Here is an 18,558-nt window from a genome sequence, read left to right as displayed (position 1 = left end):
AGTCTCTAGTGCTTTGTAACTAAATAACATATATTCCAGTCACACATTATTTTATAGTTCCTTAAATTTATTTCATTCCTTCTAGCCTTTGTGAATACTGTTCTCTGATACATTCCTTCTCAGAATTGCTGAAATTTTGCTCATTCTTTTTTTTTTTTTTTCATTTTTCTTTTATTATTCATATGTGCATACAAGGCTTGGTTTATTTCTCCCCCCTGCCCCCACCCCCTCCCTTACCACCCACTCCACCCCCTCCCGCTCCCCCCCTCAATACCCAGCAGAAACTCATTCTTTAAAACAATGCAAGTATCACCATTTATGAAGCCTTCTTATTTATTTTTTTGATACCACTTTGGTAGGTCATATATGTTTGGATTGCATATCCCATTGAATTTTATTGTTTGCTTATATATCTTTTTCCTGGATTCTGGGAAACTGAGAACAAGAAATATATTTTGTCATTCTAGGAAAATCTTTGAATACATACTCTTTGGACTGTTTTGGGCTTTAACTGATATTTTTAAATGATTAATGATTTTACCTACTAAGTATTTTAGATCTACTTGTAAGCTAGTTATTATGAGCATATAGAGATGTTATATTCAATAAAAATCTTCTAATATTTTGTAAATATTCTTAGTAACTCAGTAGAACACCGGATAATTAAGCTATATATTTTTGGTCCACCTAATGTTATAGATTTAGTAAATAATGATACTGAAATATAGGGTTCCAATGGCCAAGAATGTGAACAGGCAGTTGGGAACTTAACAAATGAGAATCCTCTTACCAAACATTGAATCTAATGCTTTATTCTTTTCTTTTTCTTTGTTTCCTCTCTCCAGCACCTTGTATTGCACACTGTCAGTCTCATTGTATGCATAGAGACTTAATTAGCAAGCAGAAATAGTATAAATTACACAGAGACTTCATTTGCTTACCATCTCTTTCAAAATTATCTCTGAATTTGATTTTTATTCTCACCTATTCCAAGTTCTAAAGTTGATTAAGCATCCAGCAAATAAAAAACAAAGTACTAATTTAATGACCTGACACAGAAGAATCTAACAGGAAAAGGTTGTTTTTCTGTAACATGGTAGAATGCTTCTCTTTGACAGCCTGGACTCCAGGTCTGAAACCAAAATGATATGAATGGATAAAAATGATTTTTCAATAAGATTATTTTCTGTCCAGACTTATCAATAACTTTTCCTCTTACCAAGACAACCAATACTGTTAGGGTTCAACAGCATTTTTCTTGTCTTTCCATTGTACTTAGTAGCTCATTTACATTTTCCTACTTCTCTGTAGAATTTACCAATTTTAGCAGAAACCTAGACACAACTTTCTTCCCCACCTAAATCTTTCCTTGTTTATTTTATTTTCCAAGGTAAAAATATCTCTATTGAAAACTTTTCAAACTGGCCCTGGGTATAAACAAAAATTTGTACTGAGAAATAAAATTTTAAAATAAGCACACAGTTATCCTTTACAGGACCAAGTATTGGGTGACAAGAAAGAGCCCTGTGAAACAATCCAGGATACCATAAAATGAAACAAATAATCAATAGACTATTTCTGTTTCTTTTTTTTTCTGAGTTAAACACTCTGAATTGGCAGCACTTGTTTTTTGTTCACAGAAAGTCACTGTGTTTACTATGCTTTGTTACAGGAACTCCACATACTGTATGAAAGTATCCATCTCACTGACAGTGGGAGAAAATGACACTGGACTCTGCTACAATTCCAAAATGAAGTACTTTGAAAAAGCTGAACTTAGCAAAAGCAAGGAAATTTCATGCCGTGACATAGAGGATTTTTTACCACCAGCCAGAGAACCTGAAATCCTTTGGTATAAGGTATGGACTATAGATGTTTCTATGAGATTTAAATAGTTTAATGTTTATCTTATTCTGGAGAAAATGGGATAAAAAAGTAAATGGGTATGATATAATATATAGTTCAGGTAGTCTTACTATGTTATAGCAAGTCATTGTAGTTTTAAAATAAAATATTTTATAAATAAAATAGTAGTCAATATTTACATTATTAGTCTATTTAATAAGCTTGCTCATTATTATATTTTGTTATATTGACAATTTTCAAGTTTACTATAGTCCAGGTTGATAATTTTAGCAACTGAATTATGTTGAATATTCGTTAGCATTTCAGTGTCTCTGAATAAGGAGAATAAAGATTTATTTTCTTTCTCTGATCAAATGACATAATACTTTTTAATGGCATATTCAATTTAATGGACATAGCTATTCATATTCAAGTCCTTTTCATATAAAAACATACCTATTTTAAAGAAACACACTTGAGAAAAATTATAACATTAAAAATAGTATCAGATTAATATTCTTCAAAAGGCAAAAAATTCATTTAAAGAGAATAATCCAACCCTTTTTCCCCATCACATCATTAATGTTCACCAGAATTTAAGAATTATTGTGCTTTATAGCTTATTTATGCCATCTATCAATTCTTTAAATACTCAAAAACAGAGCATAGATGCTATAAATAAGACTATAGAATGTTTAGTCCATGGATTAAAGATTTCTAATGTAAATTTGCTTTGCTCAAATTGCTGAAAGTAAGACTTTAAAAAAATGCACTTTTTAATAACTAGATCCATAAATGTCAGTATCAGAACTTTAGCCTTCATAAATGGTTGCTCATGAATTCAAAAATTATCAAAAACAAAACAGAAAACCTAAATAATTTCACAAGGATTTTTCCAAAATTAGCAATGTTCTTCTCTCAGTAAGACTTAACTTTGATTCTTGAAAGTAAGTGATGGAGAGTTTAGAACATCAAAGGAACTGTTGAAAGATTTTTCTATTTTTCCCTTGGTTTTCTATCCTAGATGATGTTAAACAGCACTAAAATATCAGTCTCTTTGGTTACAGCTCCTGTGGAAATATGTTTTATTTTTCCCCTTTTTATAATTAAGTATTGCTAATCCTTGATACTCTGTGTTTGCCTGCTTTCCACAAGAAGATTCTGAGAAATCTTTGGTAATTATTTCAATGGGGAATGATATTAGAAGTAGTAAACCTAAAGTTTCTAAAAGCAAGTATTTTTCTAGTACTTATTTGTGGACACTCAGTCTCTAAGTTATGCGACTTCTTTATTGTTCACTAAAGTTGATTTTAAAAGTTGGATATCTTCTTCACATTTTGGAAAGAGTATTTCAAAGTTTTCTGAAAGATGAGAGACTACACACTTAATTAAAAAATGACTGGGACAAGTTGAAAAGTTTTTCAACTGTTCCCTTGATATTCATTAGCCATGTTTCCATCATCACCACAATCAGCAAAAATTTGATTTGACAATAATTTTTTTTTAGAAACAATACTACCTTTCAATAGTGTCAAAGTGTTTGCAGTTATTTTGTCCTCATTCCATTGATTTCAAATCTGGCTAGAGGATATGGACTTCTGTTTTGGCAAAAATAGAAATCTCCTTAGCCAATAGCATTATAATCCAAAATTTAATTCAGAGACCATAATTTGGTAGGCCTATCAACAATGAAAGTAGATACTCTTGGGAGTATAAAGATATTGCATATAAATATTGGCTGTTTCTTTCATGGATTGTGATGCACATGATGTGAAGAGAATGTACAGGATATGACCAAGTTCTATTTTTACTAAATGCAACATTAAAATATTTAAAAAGCATTTTCATTTATACAATTATATTTCTACTTTCCATTAAAATAACATATTTTATATTTTATATTATAATATAAATATGGTTAATTTCTTAATCATCAAATGTGATTTATTTGCTTTTAAAATGATGTTGGAGTAGTTAACATGTATCTCTATTCATATATCTAATAAGTCAATACATATCTGATATAATAACCTAAGAAGTTAATAACATGACTCTTTCTAAAAAATACTATTTTCAAATTGAGGTATCTGATTTACCAAAGATTTGAAAGAGGAATGAAACTATTTATCATTGATTCTAAAATCTTTTAGTACCTTTAAAATGTAACTTTATAAATTATTGTTTTAGTGATTTAAAATGCTTTAGTTTTCCGTTACTATATGTACTACACAAATTTTATATTCTTCATGTAGGAATGTAAGACAAAAACATGGAGACCAAGCATTGTATTCAAAAGAGATACACTACTTATAAGAGAAGTCAGAGAAGATGACATTGGAAATTATACCTGTGAATTAAAATACGGAGGCTTTGTTGTGAGACGAACTACTGAATTAACTGTTACAGGTAATCACAGTCTTTAATTTCTCATTTGAAACCAATGAACCATTTTAAGTTAGTTTCAAGGGTATATATTACTGGTTTTTTGTTGTTTTTTTTTAACCTATGCAACAAAAGAAGCACTCAACCAAATGCTAAAGCGGATTCCAATAGGTGAAATTTATATCTCTTAGTTTAAATTATCTTGTGCTGAAATACACTTGAAAGGTTAAAGAAAATATGTTTAGGAAAATGAGAAATGTGAACTTTTGAAAGTACTTGAAATAATGAGTTTACAAATTCAGAAAATTATGTTTTATTTTGCAGTGGTATCATTTTTTGGAAATACTTTCTAGAGTGATGAAATGGAATGTGTGATATCTACCTATGTGTTCCCTCCCACTTTGCTCCAAATTAGAAAACAAATATTTTTTCTCTTTTGTTAACTTATTATTCTGTGAATCTGACACATATAATCTCATAAATGTGAAAATAACCAATTCATTTGCTATCATCAAATAATTATGTGAAATGTTATGCACAGTCCTCTCCATATCTGGTTGTTAAGGTGGAAGGAAACAAGAACAAGATTCAGAACACTGCTTATAATTATGAATCTACAATTCACTGTCACATGATCCTGACTAAATTACCATAATCTTCAGAATGTTGGTTTATTCATGTTTATAAAATGGTAATGATAAAATTTGCCTTATAGCATAGTGTTTTTGCAAGGATAAAATAAAATAAATTTGCAAAATGCAGAATTATATCCAAATGTTCACCATTTTTATATGCAAAAATGTGTCTATATCACTTTTAGTTTACAGTAATAATCACTTCTGTAAAAGTAATTTCATGAGAAAACGGGGAAATAAGAGCAAAATTTGGACATTAAAGATACTATTCTCATATTTTTATTGAGTAAGAATCTTGATGACTTTTTGTATGGTCAGATTTATAGAAAAGTACAAGGCCATTAATTATTTTAAATTAAAGAGATTTTTATTTGTTCATTGATTCACTTAAAACAGCTTTCTTTTATATTAAATATATTTTGTGGTAGTCTTATACATTTTATAATGATTGGTTCATTTTAAATCTTGAAAGTATGGTATAGTTTAGCTTAAAACTACATTTGGCTTCATGGAATTCATTTCATGAATAGTAAATGTTCTGACACAGGGAATTTAACTAAATACATAGGGTGTTCTTTGGTAATACTTGATTGATATTAGACAGCAAACTTGACACTTGCAGTATATGATAAACAGTAAATACACATTTATTTTCTGATCTGTATTATGTAACTACCATAAACATGTGTACAATTCACAGTATTTGTTTTTTCTGTTTTGCTCTGTGTAATAGATCTCTGCATAGTAAATTCAAATCAACATTTTATTACTTTACTTCCCTATATTTAATGAGCTAGTGGAAAATATGTCTGCTTAAACAAAAAATATTGAAATTTTTGTTTTCATTATTTCATTGTTTTCTCTTAATCTTTACTGAAACAACTTTTCCAAGCTGTAGTTATTGAGACAAAAAGGTCTTAAAATTATGAAAGAAATATATATATTTTCTGAATAGAAATAGTGTGCACTGCTATTTTTTATGTTAAATAGAAGATTCATTCTTAATAAGCACATCTTTCCCCTTTCTAGAAATAAAATATTAGAATTGAAAACTATCTATATGAGGCAATTGTAATCTGAACACTGGGTCACAACTGGTAAAACAACTTATATAAGACCATTTGGTAGAATCAAGAATAAAACTAAATTATTTCCAAGACTACTACACTTTCTTAAACTTTCTCTAAAAGTATTTCCTTTTCTTCACATGAAAATGCAGAATATTTAAAAGGAATATTCCAAGAGGAATTCCAAGGGGGAAGTTAATGACTTTATTATAATTATTAACATATTAATTATGTAAATTAATGGGATTCATTGTGATATTTCCATGCATATATACATTGTGCATTGGTGTGATGTCTGCCTTCCTTTCTAGTACCCTCTCCCACTTTCCAGTTCTTAATATTCCCTCTTCTACTTTCAAGTCATTTTTTCTTTTCTAAGTTTCCACATGTCACAAAACATGTGATATTATCTGTGTCTGACTGATTTCTCTTAATATGATACCTTCTATTTCCAATCATTTTCCTGCAAATGACAGGATTTCATTCTTCTTTATGGCCAGGCAATACTGCATTGTGTATATAATAACATATATACATTTCATACCACTGTATCCATTCTTCTGTTGACATTCACCTAGGCTGATTCCACATCTTGGTTATTGTGTTTAGTGCCACAGTGAACACAGTATGCTGACTTCATTTCCTTTGAATATATACCTCGGAGTGGGATAGCTGAATCATGTAGTGATTCTACTTTTAGTTTTTTGAGGAACCGCCACACTGTTTTCCATAGTGGCTGCACTAATTTACATTCCCAACAACAGTATATAAGGGTTCATTTTTTCTACATCTTTACTGGTCAGTATTTACTATTTTTTGTTTTGTTTTGGGAATAGCCATTGGGGTAAGGTGTACTCTTATTGCCATTTTGATTGCCAATTTCCATATATTTAGTAGCCATTTATATTTCTTCTTTTGAGAAGTGTCTATTTAGATCATTTGCCCATTTTAAATTGGGTTACTTGGGTTTTTTGTTGTGAAGTTTTATGAATTCTTTATGTATTCTGGATATTACTCTTGTCAGATGATTATCCTGCAAATATTTTCTTCCATTTTATAGGTTGTGTCTTTTTTTCAGGTTCACTTTTTAATTTTTTGTAGATTGTTTTCTTTAATGTGTTTTCTTTATTTTGATATAATCCCATTTGTCAATTATTGCTTTTTTCCTATGCTTTTGTAGTCATATCCAAGAAATTGTTGTCTGCACCAATTTCTTCAACTGTTTTTCCTATATTTTTCTCTAGTACTTTCAAAATTTTAGGTCATACATTAAGGTCTTTGGTCCATTTTGTGTCCGTTTTTGTGCTAGGTGAGAGATAGGGTCTGAGTTTCAATCTTCTACGTGTGAATATCCATTTTTCACAGCAGCATTTGTTGAAGAGGCTTCCTTTATCCAATTAATGAATATTTTGGCATCTTTGTTAAGAATTCTTTGCCTAAAAATGTGTGAATGTGTCTTTATAGTATGTTTTAAAATCAGATTTTGTGATGCCTTGAACTTTGCTCTTTTTTTCTCAAGATTGCTTTGGGTATTTGGGGTATTTTGTGATTCCATATGAATTTTAGGGTGGTTTTTCTTAGTTCTGTGAAGAATATAATTTATTTCATGAACATCAGAAGTCCTTTCATCTTTTAGTATCTACTTCAATTTCTTTTTAGTGTCTTTCTTTAGTGTATTATAATTTCATTCTAGAAGTCCTTCACATTGTTAACTAGGCTTATTACAAGCATCTTTATATTTTTGTGGCTATTGTGAATGGGATTGTTTTCTCAATTTCTTTCTCAGCAAGTAAATTACTGTTGTATAGAAAAGCTAATGGTGATTTTGTGTCAAGTTCCTTTACTCAATTTTATTATCGTTGCTAATAGTCATTTGGTAGAGTTTTTAGGTTTTTCTATATATTGAATTATGCCATCTGTAAGCAGGCACAATTTGACTTCCTCCTTCCTATCCATTTGACTTTATGTCTTTCTCTTGCCTAATTTCTCTGGCTAACATTTCTAGTACTACATTGAATGAGAGAGATGAGAGTGGACACCCTTGTCATATTCTTAATCTTAGGAACAATGATTTCACCTTCTCCATTCAGTATGAGGTCCACTATGGTCCACTATGTCATACATGGTCTTTATTATGTTGAGTTATGATCCCTCTTTACCAAATTTATTCAGAGCTTTTATCATGGAGGGATGTTAAAAGCTTATTCTGATCCTGTATAAATGTCACATTTCCTCTGTTCTTTCAAGATTTTCTCTTTGTGGGTGTGTGTAGTTTGAATATGGTATGCTCAGGTATAGTTATTTTGACATTTCTTTTGCTTGGTTTTTTCTGAGCTTCTTGATTTTTGATTTGGTGTCTAACAAAATTCAATTATGTCAAATAAATAATGCTCCAAATTATCCCACAGTTTTTAGATGTTCTGTTCTGTTTTATCGTGCTTTTTTCTCTTTGCATTTCAGTTATTGAAGATTCTATTGACCTGTTTTACAGCACTCTCACTCTCTTTGACTGCATCCCACTACAGGCAGTTTTCATTTGTTACAATGTTTTTAATTTCTAGCATTTCTTTTATTCTTTGTTATTTAAACCTATCTGTATATGTTATCCACTGTTCTTTCAAGATATTCTACTTTTTTTCTGGCTTTATTGGGATTTAAACTCAAAGTTTTGCACTTGCTAGACAGATGCTCTACTTCTTGAGCCACACCTCCAGCCCTTATTCTACATTTATTACAGGACTTACTATATTAATTGCAGTTATTTATATTCCCTGTTTGATAATTATAACATCTGTGTCATAGCTGAGTCTGGTTCTATTTTTTTTATTTTTATTTTATTCATATGTGCATACAATGTTTGGGTCATTTCTCCCCCCTGCTCCCTGCCCCCTTCCTTACACCCCCCCCACTGCTCCCTCCCTTACCCCCCCTTACTCTAGCTACCCAACATGAACTATTCTGCCCTTATCTCTAATTTTGTTGAAGAGAGAGTATAAGCAATAATAGGAGGGACCAAGGGTTTTTGCTAGTTGAGATAAGGATAGCTATACAGGGTGTTGACTCGCATTGCTTTCCTGTACATGTGTGTTACCTTCTGGGTTAATTCTTCTCGAACTAACCTTTTCTCTAGTTCCTGGTCCCAATTGGTAATGTGATTCATAACTCAGTGGCTTCTTTTCCAAGTAAATGAACTCAGTTGTCATTTTCTGAATTTGTATGCTCACTAAATTTTGAGATGGTGGTGTACCCTGAAATCTCAGTTACCAAAAAAAACCCTACTTTTCAGCGCTTCCCACTTCTAACTGTCACAATGGAGTGATGACTTCCAAGCTATTTACATCTAAAAGCAAAAACTGACAGTTATAGTATCATTTTTCTTTTTTTGGAAGAATGTAAATTCATTTACTTATTTGTTTGTTTTTCTGCTGTCTTTTTTCTTTCTTTTTAAATCATTTTTACATTTGCTTATATGTGTGGTGTCACTTTTCATTTTGGTATTCCTAACTCAGTAAGAACCTATCATAATATCTGACCAAGAATAGTCACTCAACAAGTGTATGTCCTTGAATTAATTAATTCAATATAGTTGACACTGTACTTTAAATTAATTTGTTTTTAAATTGTGTTGATAACTGGCAAAAATATGATAAACACTTTAAAAGTAGAGAAAATGGAGAAATAACTGTCTATCTAGACCTCACACTGCACTTTTATTGATGCTACAGAATACTGCATTAATTTTTTCATTTCCTACATTACATTGCTGATATTTATTGAGTTTTAATTTAAAAATACTTCAACTTTTTTAACTTTTAAGGCAAATGCCTACCTGTAGTTGAACTTTTAGATACAAAGAGGGCTGAATTTTCCTATTAAGATGCTTTGTTTGTTTTTAACACATCATCCATGTCTATTAGGATATATGTTATTCTTCACTCTGTATCTTATTATATTACTTTCTCTTTCTTGAAAAAAGTCAATACAGTTTTATTTAGTGATATATGTCTTGATTAAAAACATTTTTAATAATGTTATACACAAAAGGCCCTCTATAAAGCTGTGTAACATGTTATTACATACTTTTCTTTTTCCCCCATAATATATCATTCACTTCCCTTAGGTACATTTTTATCTAGCTAAAAATATCCAGAATCCAGCCTATATTCCTTCACTTATTTTAATTTAATAGTGAACTACAACAAAAGCATATAAAATATAAACACTGAGTAACTTCACGTGCTGTCAAAAGAACCCACTTGTGTGAAGAAACAGAACAGGCACCCCAGAGGTCGCCTGTATGTCCTTCTACTTTAAAACCATTTCTTCCCCACTACTGTTTATGAGCCACCATGTGGTACATATGTGACATTCATAGTATTTATTTTCTTATCTTTTGTTAAGTTGTGTTAACTAGCCAATAGTGCATGCATATGTTTTATAGTTAAATTTTACCTGTTTTGAGACATAAATGGGAAATGTGAATAGAAACATGGTCTGTATTCTATTGTGTCTTGCTTCTTCATCTTTAAATTTTGTTTTAAACATTCATCTGTTTAATTCCATTTATCTGCAGTTTATTAACATTGTTTTTAGTCTATTCCATGTGAAAATTTCACATGGAAATTGGGCTTGTTTGGACTTTTTGCTAGTGTAAGTAAAATTGCCATTAACCTTCATACACACACACACACACACATTTCCTTGAACATATAAGCAGGTATTTTTGTATGATTCTTAACTAGTAGTGGATTTCCTCATTCAGAATATATATATTTTCAAATGTACTAGTTATTGTTCAGGCTGGTTTGGGTCATGGGTCTAACCTGACTAAATGAACTGGAAGGAGAAAACGATTGCTACTCCAAAGAAAATTGGAGGTGACAAAGGAAGTGAAAATTTTCAGGGTTTTTGTTTTTGTTTTTGGTATAGGGGTTTGAACTTGGGGCCTTCCACTTACTAAGCTGGTGCCCTACCGCTTGAGCTATATACCTCCAGCCCTAAGAAGTAAAATATTTTCTAGGGAATATAAACAGTGGAAGTCTACTATAGCTAAACTGCATGATTTCTTAAGGATTGTAAAATGTGAGTTTGCATTTAATAAATTATATTTTGGATTATATAACAATTTCTGTACAATATTGGTAAATAAAAATGTGAAAAAAGTCAAGTTTCTATAGATATAAACTGGCATATCCTAAGATTCCTTGCTCTAAACTCTAACTCACATTATACTCTCTCTTCAACAAAATTAGAGATAAGGGCAAAATAGTTTCTGCTGGGTAGCGAGGGGGTAGTGGGGAAGAGGGAGGGGGCAGAGGGGGTGGGGGAAGGGGGGAGAAATGACCCAAACATTGTATGCACATATGAATAAAATAAAAATAAAAAAAATCTGTTCCAATACGAGATTATAGTGATTATTATAAAACAGTGAATATACTAAGCTATTAAATTGTACATTTAAAAAAAAATAAATAAACTACAAGTTTACCTATGCCCTTCTGCTAGATTGTTTGTGTGAATGCAGATAGGGGAGAACATTGTATTCAGACAGTGGTCCATAGAGACCTAATTTCAAAATAAACTAAATGGGTCTCTTCTTAAAACATATCTATGTAGATAAAAAATACAGACATCAGTAATGGTATATATTTTTTAATTTGTTAACTCTAAGAAAAAATAAATATATACTTTATAGAGGTTTTCAGATATATTGATGAATAGTACTTTTATCTGTTAAATGTTTTTGCCCTTCTGGCCAAAACATGCTTCTACAATTTTAAAAGTAAAGATTCAAACTGACAGGGCTGAGGCATAGCCCAAGTGGTAAAGTACTTTTCTAGGCCTTGGATTTAAGCCCTAGTACTTGAAAAAAGGAAGTAACAATGATATTTCTGTCATAAAGTTTGGAATTTTTCTTATGTCAAGTTTTAGAGCAGTTGAAGCCAATTAATTTCTAGGACTAGATAATAGGATGAAATAATTTTAAGAGAAGGGATTTTAAAAATGTTTTATCAAGAGAAATTTTCCAAATAAATTTGAGAGTCAACATTAGGGAGGAAGTGAGAAAAGGAAAACTGACTTGAAAAAAAGTGCCTAAAAGAAGAAGGTGACAGCTACAAGGATGTGATACTTTTAGTGGGATCTTTATACTTGGTATAAAATTTTTAACAGAGTTAATGTAGCAATATATTTAAATTACTTTCCAATCAACCCCTGGTGAAACTTATGCTCTCAAAAGGTACATCTTCCTCCTCTATTTATGGATGAGAAAGCTGAGGAAAAGAAAGGTTAAGTAGCTTTATCAAGGTCACAAAGCATCATGGTGACAAATTTAAGAACAAAATTTAATTCCCTGAACTTCAGTCTATGATTTACTCCACTGGATAATTAATAGTAAGACATTGGAGTTTTCATAATAGCTGTGCTGATTGCAATGAAAGATTTATCTTTTAAGTTCAACTGAAACACATTGTACTGAGACCTTTAATTCTTCAGTCACTGATGTAATAAAATGGTGTATTTCTGGTCTAGCCTGGGAGTGGAGTGATTGCTTTTATTTTTTCTCTATTTCTTTTTAAAATGGTATATTTTATCTTCTTCCCTTTTAAAGAACTATTTTTGTTGAATTACCTCAAGGATTCAAGTGTGCCTCGCTGACTATAACCTAACAAGAATTGATTAAATTGACAACAGGAGTATATATATATAGAGAGAGAGAGAGAGAGAGAAAGAGAGAGAGAGAGAGAGAGAGAGAGAGAGAGATAGCTATATATATATATATATATATATATATATATATATATATATATATATATATATATATATATATATATATCTTTCTAGACTTTACTTGGCATGTTAGCAAACATGCCTAAATCAGTACCCATGACAACCATCATGTATATTCTTTATCATAAAATGAAGCATATTGAAGTCTTGGCTGATCTGTTATAAATAAATAACTCCAGAGGTAGAGGCAGGGGGATTGTGAGTTTCAGGCCAACCTAAGCTATATAGCAAAACCATGTCTTAAAAAAATAAAAATGATCACTTAGGTTAATTCAAACTTTTGAATTAAAAGAGAATAAACTGGGCACCATGGCTCAAACCTGTAATCCTAGCTACTCAGGAGGTGGCGATCAGGTGGATTGCATTTCAAGGCCAGCCTTGGTAAAAACTTTGCAAGACTCCATCTCAACGACTGGATGTGCTTGTCATTCCAGCTATGTGGGGAAGCTTAAATGGAAGATTGCAGATCATTCCAGCCCTAGCATAAAGAGAAACTTTATTTCAAAAATTAACCAATGTAAAAAAGGGCTGGTGAAGTGGCTCAAGGGGTAGAGCACCTGCCTAGCAAGCACAATGCCCAGAGTTCAACCCCTGATATATATATATATATATATATATATATACATATATGTATATATATGTGTGTATATATATATATAATATATATATATATATAATATATATATGAGAGCATAAACTCAACAACATGATGAAACTTGAGTTTAATCAATTTGGGTATCTAATTTTGATTTGGAGTTAAACCATAGAGCTAATAGACCTTTCTTATGAGTAATTTCTAATGACACTACTATGTCAATTTATTGTTTCATCTCTCAATGTATTAAATGGATTGACCAAAAAGTCAAATAAACATTTAATATTAAAATATATTTTTCCCTTAAGCATAAAATGGGTATATTTTAAATATATCAAATATATCAATAATAATGTTGAGATGTGACATTTTTGACCATGAGGAAAACAAGACAGTATACTTGGGTGATTTTTTCTATTAATATAATCAATAATAAGTATTAACAATAATAGTTATAAACTGGAGTGTTTGCAATATGCCAAAGTCTGATCTATTATCTTGTTTGGAATTTCTTAATCCTTATAGCTTCGATTTGCTCACAGTTAAAATTTTGCCATTGCTTGCTAGGTCCCTGTATTCTTCTAGGTTTCATTAATTATATTTGAAAATAATGTGATTTTCTCATTGCCTGCTTCATACATTCCTTTGAATTTAAAAAGCAAGGGATATCTATTTCTGGAAATGTGGTTGATTAGATAACCTTGTTCCCAGCTGTAAAACATCTAGAACTATTGGATGAAATAAAATATATACACCTTTTTAAATGACTGGTTAAGCTTATAAGAAAGTTTTAAAAAAATCTTACGATCCAAAAAGGAAAGAAAGAATAAAAATTAAAGCAATTAAAAGCCTGACTCAGGTTACCCACAGGCTAGGGAAAGGGCAAAAGAGGGCTCAGATTGTCATTATCATCAACAAAAGCCTTGGATTTTTCTGTTTACATGAGGAAATAAGCCTAGGATATGGACCTTAAGAGGTACGAGGTTGTAGCTAAAGGTCTTACATAAAGCAAAGATTCTGAAAGGTCTACTAGAAGGGCAAACAGGAAAAAAATGTGACGATAAGCCAGGTTTTCTGCTCTGGTCTGAGTCTGTCATTTAATAAAAAGGATCCTATTAATCCATTGCCTTGTGTGTCTGGGTGTTTGAATTTGCACCATCAGTATAGCCTAAAACTTTTTACATCAAGAAATTAACATAAAAACAGAACCAGTCTGAAAATATCTCTAAGTAATACTAATGAAACTTTTAGAGAAATGCAACTTCAACATGTACTCTGCAAAAAATTCCCAGGGATGGAACACCACTCAAGACTACTTGGGTATGGTTCAAGTGGAAGCCCTGAGTTCAATCCCTAGAACTTTAAAAAAAGATTACATCACATAAAGGGACAACATTGGCATGGGAAAAGTGTCTGGGGACAAAATACAAAGCAGACAAAGATCCCTGTTGTATAAGGTTTAAAGATTCTTTTGTTGTGGGAAACACTGAGATACATGAAAGGCAGAACCCTGCTATAAACAGCTCTGTACCAAAGAATGCTGCTAGGCAGAGACATGCCATGGGTCACACACAGAGACCAGTTAAGAGGATCCATAGGGGACAACTGATGTATAACAACTGCACTAGAGGTAGTTAGGTTTTTAGAGTTCCCTGTGAGTTAGCTAAATTGAACAATTTCATGGATTCAAGGACTTATGGGCAGTCACTAATTGTCTAGTGCCTAACCCAAGAATATATAAGTAGGTACACAGTGGCCCCCGAGTGTGAGAACCTGATAAGGGAAGTGGTTGGTGTGCTGACTTGACTATTCACAAAGAATTGGCTGACCTCCAACCAGGGCCTCAACTGGGTCCTGATTCAAAACAACATTTAAAAACTGTATTAACAGGAAAATATACAGACACAAGAAGTTGATAAATGATTGCTGGGACCTAGGAGGTGGAAGGCTGAGAGTATAGATGCAAGGGACAGAGAAAAATGAAGAACAGCTATTAATAGTTATGGATTTTATTTTTTTACATGATGAGAATATTGTAAAATTGATTGTAGTGATGGTTGCACAGCTTCATGAACATACTAAGAACCAGTGAATTTTATACTTTAAATAAGTCGATTGTATTATATAGAATTATATCTAGATAAAGCTGTTTTTAAAAACTGGATCAAGACAGCATTTCTAAGAACTGCAGATACTAGAATCTATAGACAAAGGCCATAGATTAGCTATGCATAAAGTGATTGCTGACATGTTAAGAATCTAAAACAATACCCCTTTATTGGTGCTTGTGAGACAGCATAAATATTAAGAAAGGCACTTTGGTCAGTAAGGCTTCAAAACCCAGAAACTTTTTGATTTGATTGAATTTTATGACCTCATTTTTGGTGTTATATTGTTGCCTGACATAATTCATCAGCAAGAACTAGCCTTTAATTTCTTGCTGCTTTTCTTTTACAGTGGTAAGTTTCAAGTATACTAAAAATATCTAAAATGTTATGATAACCTTAACAGTGCCATGTTAGAAATGAAAGAGGCATAGAAGAGGCAAAGAGATGGTTCAAACTCCAGCACAGGGTTTATCTTTCAGGAAGGAGCTCTGCAGAGGGAGCCCCCCAACAAAAGAGCTGGAGCCCCTAGCTGCTTACAGACTTGTAGTAGATACAGGGGAATGGTCTGGAGGGGACACCCTGGTAGGTGGGAAAATTATTCTGGAGTGGAGTCAACCATAACTAGGGGAAGCTAGAAAAGTGGCAACTGGGTAGATAAGTTGCTCAGCCCGGTCCCTCTGGGGAGGTGGTGGCTTGTCATTTCCTTGAGAGTAAATGTGACCCTTCCAGTGGGTGGGGAGTCAGTAAGATGCTTGCAAAGGTGAGGAGTCCAATCCTAAAGTGGCTTCTTTTTGTTCACCCTAACATTCCTGCATTTTGATATCTATATGAACGGGGGTGGGGGGGGTGGGGAGGATCAAGGTCTCTTAAGAGGAAGGGTATTGGCAGGGTCTTCTTGCTTTAGGTGACAGTAGCAGGCCTGTTTGAAGAATAGAATTGACTTGATCTGTTTATGAGTAGTGTGTTGGACAAAAGCCTGGAGCCTCTGGGAAACAAAGCAAGGAAGTGTTTGGAGAAGGTCACAATGGGAAAAAATAAGTGTTCCCAGCAAAGGGAGGTCCCATGGCATCCACTTAGCCCATGGAGACCACTATTCCCAGCTGTCCATTGTTCGTTGCTGGATATTGGCAGCATCATTCCCAAAGTCTCTTAGTGTCATCATGAACAGTCTTGGACTGGTTGACATAAAAGCAGCATTTTTCCTGTGGAACCAGTATGGTTTTAAGCGGCATCCTGTATAAAAGAATGTAGGTTTTGGGAGACAAGGTGAGACATGTAGTTTAAATACACATGGCCAATGGTTATCAGCATAAGGAAAACCAAGGGATCTTGGGGTACAGATATTGACTATAGCCTTAAGTAGACAAAAGGATTGGGGACAGGGGACAAAGGTGTGTATAGTAAATGGTCCCAACCACAGGTGAAACTGGGTTGGTCATTATCTCAGTTCTGATTTTGGGAGAGGTTCTAGGGTTGTTATCTGGAGGGTGCTCCATTCTTAGCAGAGTCTATTGTTTGGGGTAGTTTTAGTCCCTTGTCATAAAGGTGTTATCAATCATTCCTGTCCTTTCTTGATTCCACAGTGGCTGCTGGAGACAATGGCTTGGAGCAAAGGACAATAGACAAAATGGAGAGATGTGATGTTTTTCTGTTTTTAGTTAATCTGTGGGCCCAAGTAAGGAGTCAGTGCTTTTTAACAAAAGCAGTCCAGGTATTTAGGGAACCAGGGAACTAGGGTCTTTCAGCCAGTGACAAATATGGAAGAAAGGGGCAGATAACTGACAGCTAAGTAAAAGGTATTGGTTGTTCAAGTTTAAAACTAGAAACACCTTTATAAAGTAGAATCTAGAATAAGTAAAAGTCAGACATCTCAGTTAAATAGACTGACTAGGGGAAAATGACTCCATGAACATGGACTACTAAAAAGATAAGTTTGGAGACAGCAAAAACAAGTTGTCTTTACTTAAATAGAAGGCCTTGGCCTAAAATATGAGTTTGTCTTCTGTCAGAGGTGCCTGCAGGGGATTGGATGTTTAGAAGCCCTGTGTAAGATCACTTCTTTAAAACCTTTTGGCTTTGGTAAATTTTGTGAGTTTTGGCACAAGTAAGTCCATCTGGATTGTGACAGATTTTCCCCTCTTGTCCACAAACTGTATCTGAAGAGTCTTCTCTGAAGATTTTGTCAATTAATAATTTTGGTTAATGAAAGTCCCGAGGTGGTGGAATAGCTTTCCCGGATGTTGGAGGGGAAGGACCAGGTAGGTCAGGTGAGAATCAGTGCCAATTAACACCTTTGGCCAAATTATAAGCAACCAAAGAGGTTTAGAAGAAGTGGACTTACCTGGCATCCATTTTTAAAGTTCTGTCTGGACTATAGATGATATCCTGACAAGTTAAAAATGCTGCAGAATGTCGACAGACAACAGTTACAAGCTTTCCAAAAAGCCAACAAAAGCAAATATTTAGAAGGCTGATTCAATTGAAAAATAGGAATGGTAGAATCATTTTTGGGGTTTGATTGCAAATGCTCCAGAGAAGGACACAGACTACAAATGGTAAGGCTTAGAATAGCTAGGGTTACAATACTGAAAAGTTGTTTAGGAATTGTCAAAACATCTTGTTATTTTCATTACAGACAACATTTTGACTGACAGCCTTAAAGAGGCAACACTAAGTGTTCCTTGTTACAATTAAGAACAAATGGACACAATATACCTGCGTAGTAAAGGTTTTGAATATTTGCGTTTTAGAAGGTTTATATATTTGGGGAATATAAATACATTACAAAGGAGCTAGCAACAATTAGTATCACAGCTACATAGATGTCAGATATACATATTAATTTAGCTTTTTTTTCCCTTTGGAGTAAAATTTAGAATTTTGGCTAGTAAGATAATAAGTGTAAAGCACTGACAAAAGTCAAAACTTTAGATCTCTTACAGGTTAGAGAGACAATGCCTACAATCCCATATAGCCTTATTTTCTAAAGCATAATACACTTTATATATACACATTACCACTTATTTAGCTAAGATAAATATAGGCCATGTTTTAAATACTAGAATTACACAAATAGCAGGTTTCTGAATGTTACTGATTACAAACAGCAGAACTGCCAAAAGTTTCATTAGCCATTC

General features: G+C 32.7%; 1 protein-coding gene across 4 annotated transcripts in view; it reads left to right on the top strand.

Annotated features, from left to right (window-relative positions):
• Il1rapl1 (interleukin 1 receptor accessory protein like 1) overlaps positions 1-18,558 on the top strand; it is a 1,357,677-nt gene that overhangs the window by 805,215 nt on the left and 533,904 nt on the right. For all 4 annotated transcript variants that reach the window (XM_074063978.1, XM_074063976.1, XM_074063979.1 and 1 more), the window contains 2 exons: positions 1,673-1,859; positions 4,098-4,251. In XM_074063978.1, coding sequence (XP_073920079.1) covers positions 1,673-1,859; positions 4,098-4,251 — 341 coding nt within the window. The remainder of the gene's footprint in view (positions 1-1,672; positions 1,860-4,097; positions 4,252-18,558) is intronic.

The sequence above is a fragment of the Castor canadensis genome, chromosome X, assembly GCF_047511655.1.
Source record: "Castor canadensis chromosome X, mCasCan1.hap1v2, whole genome shotgun sequence".
In the NCBI taxonomy this organism is placed as follows: domain Eukaryota; kingdom Metazoa; phylum Chordata; class Mammalia; order Rodentia; family Castoridae; genus Castor; species Castor canadensis.
This window is presented reverse-complemented; position numbering and strand designations above follow the sequence as displayed.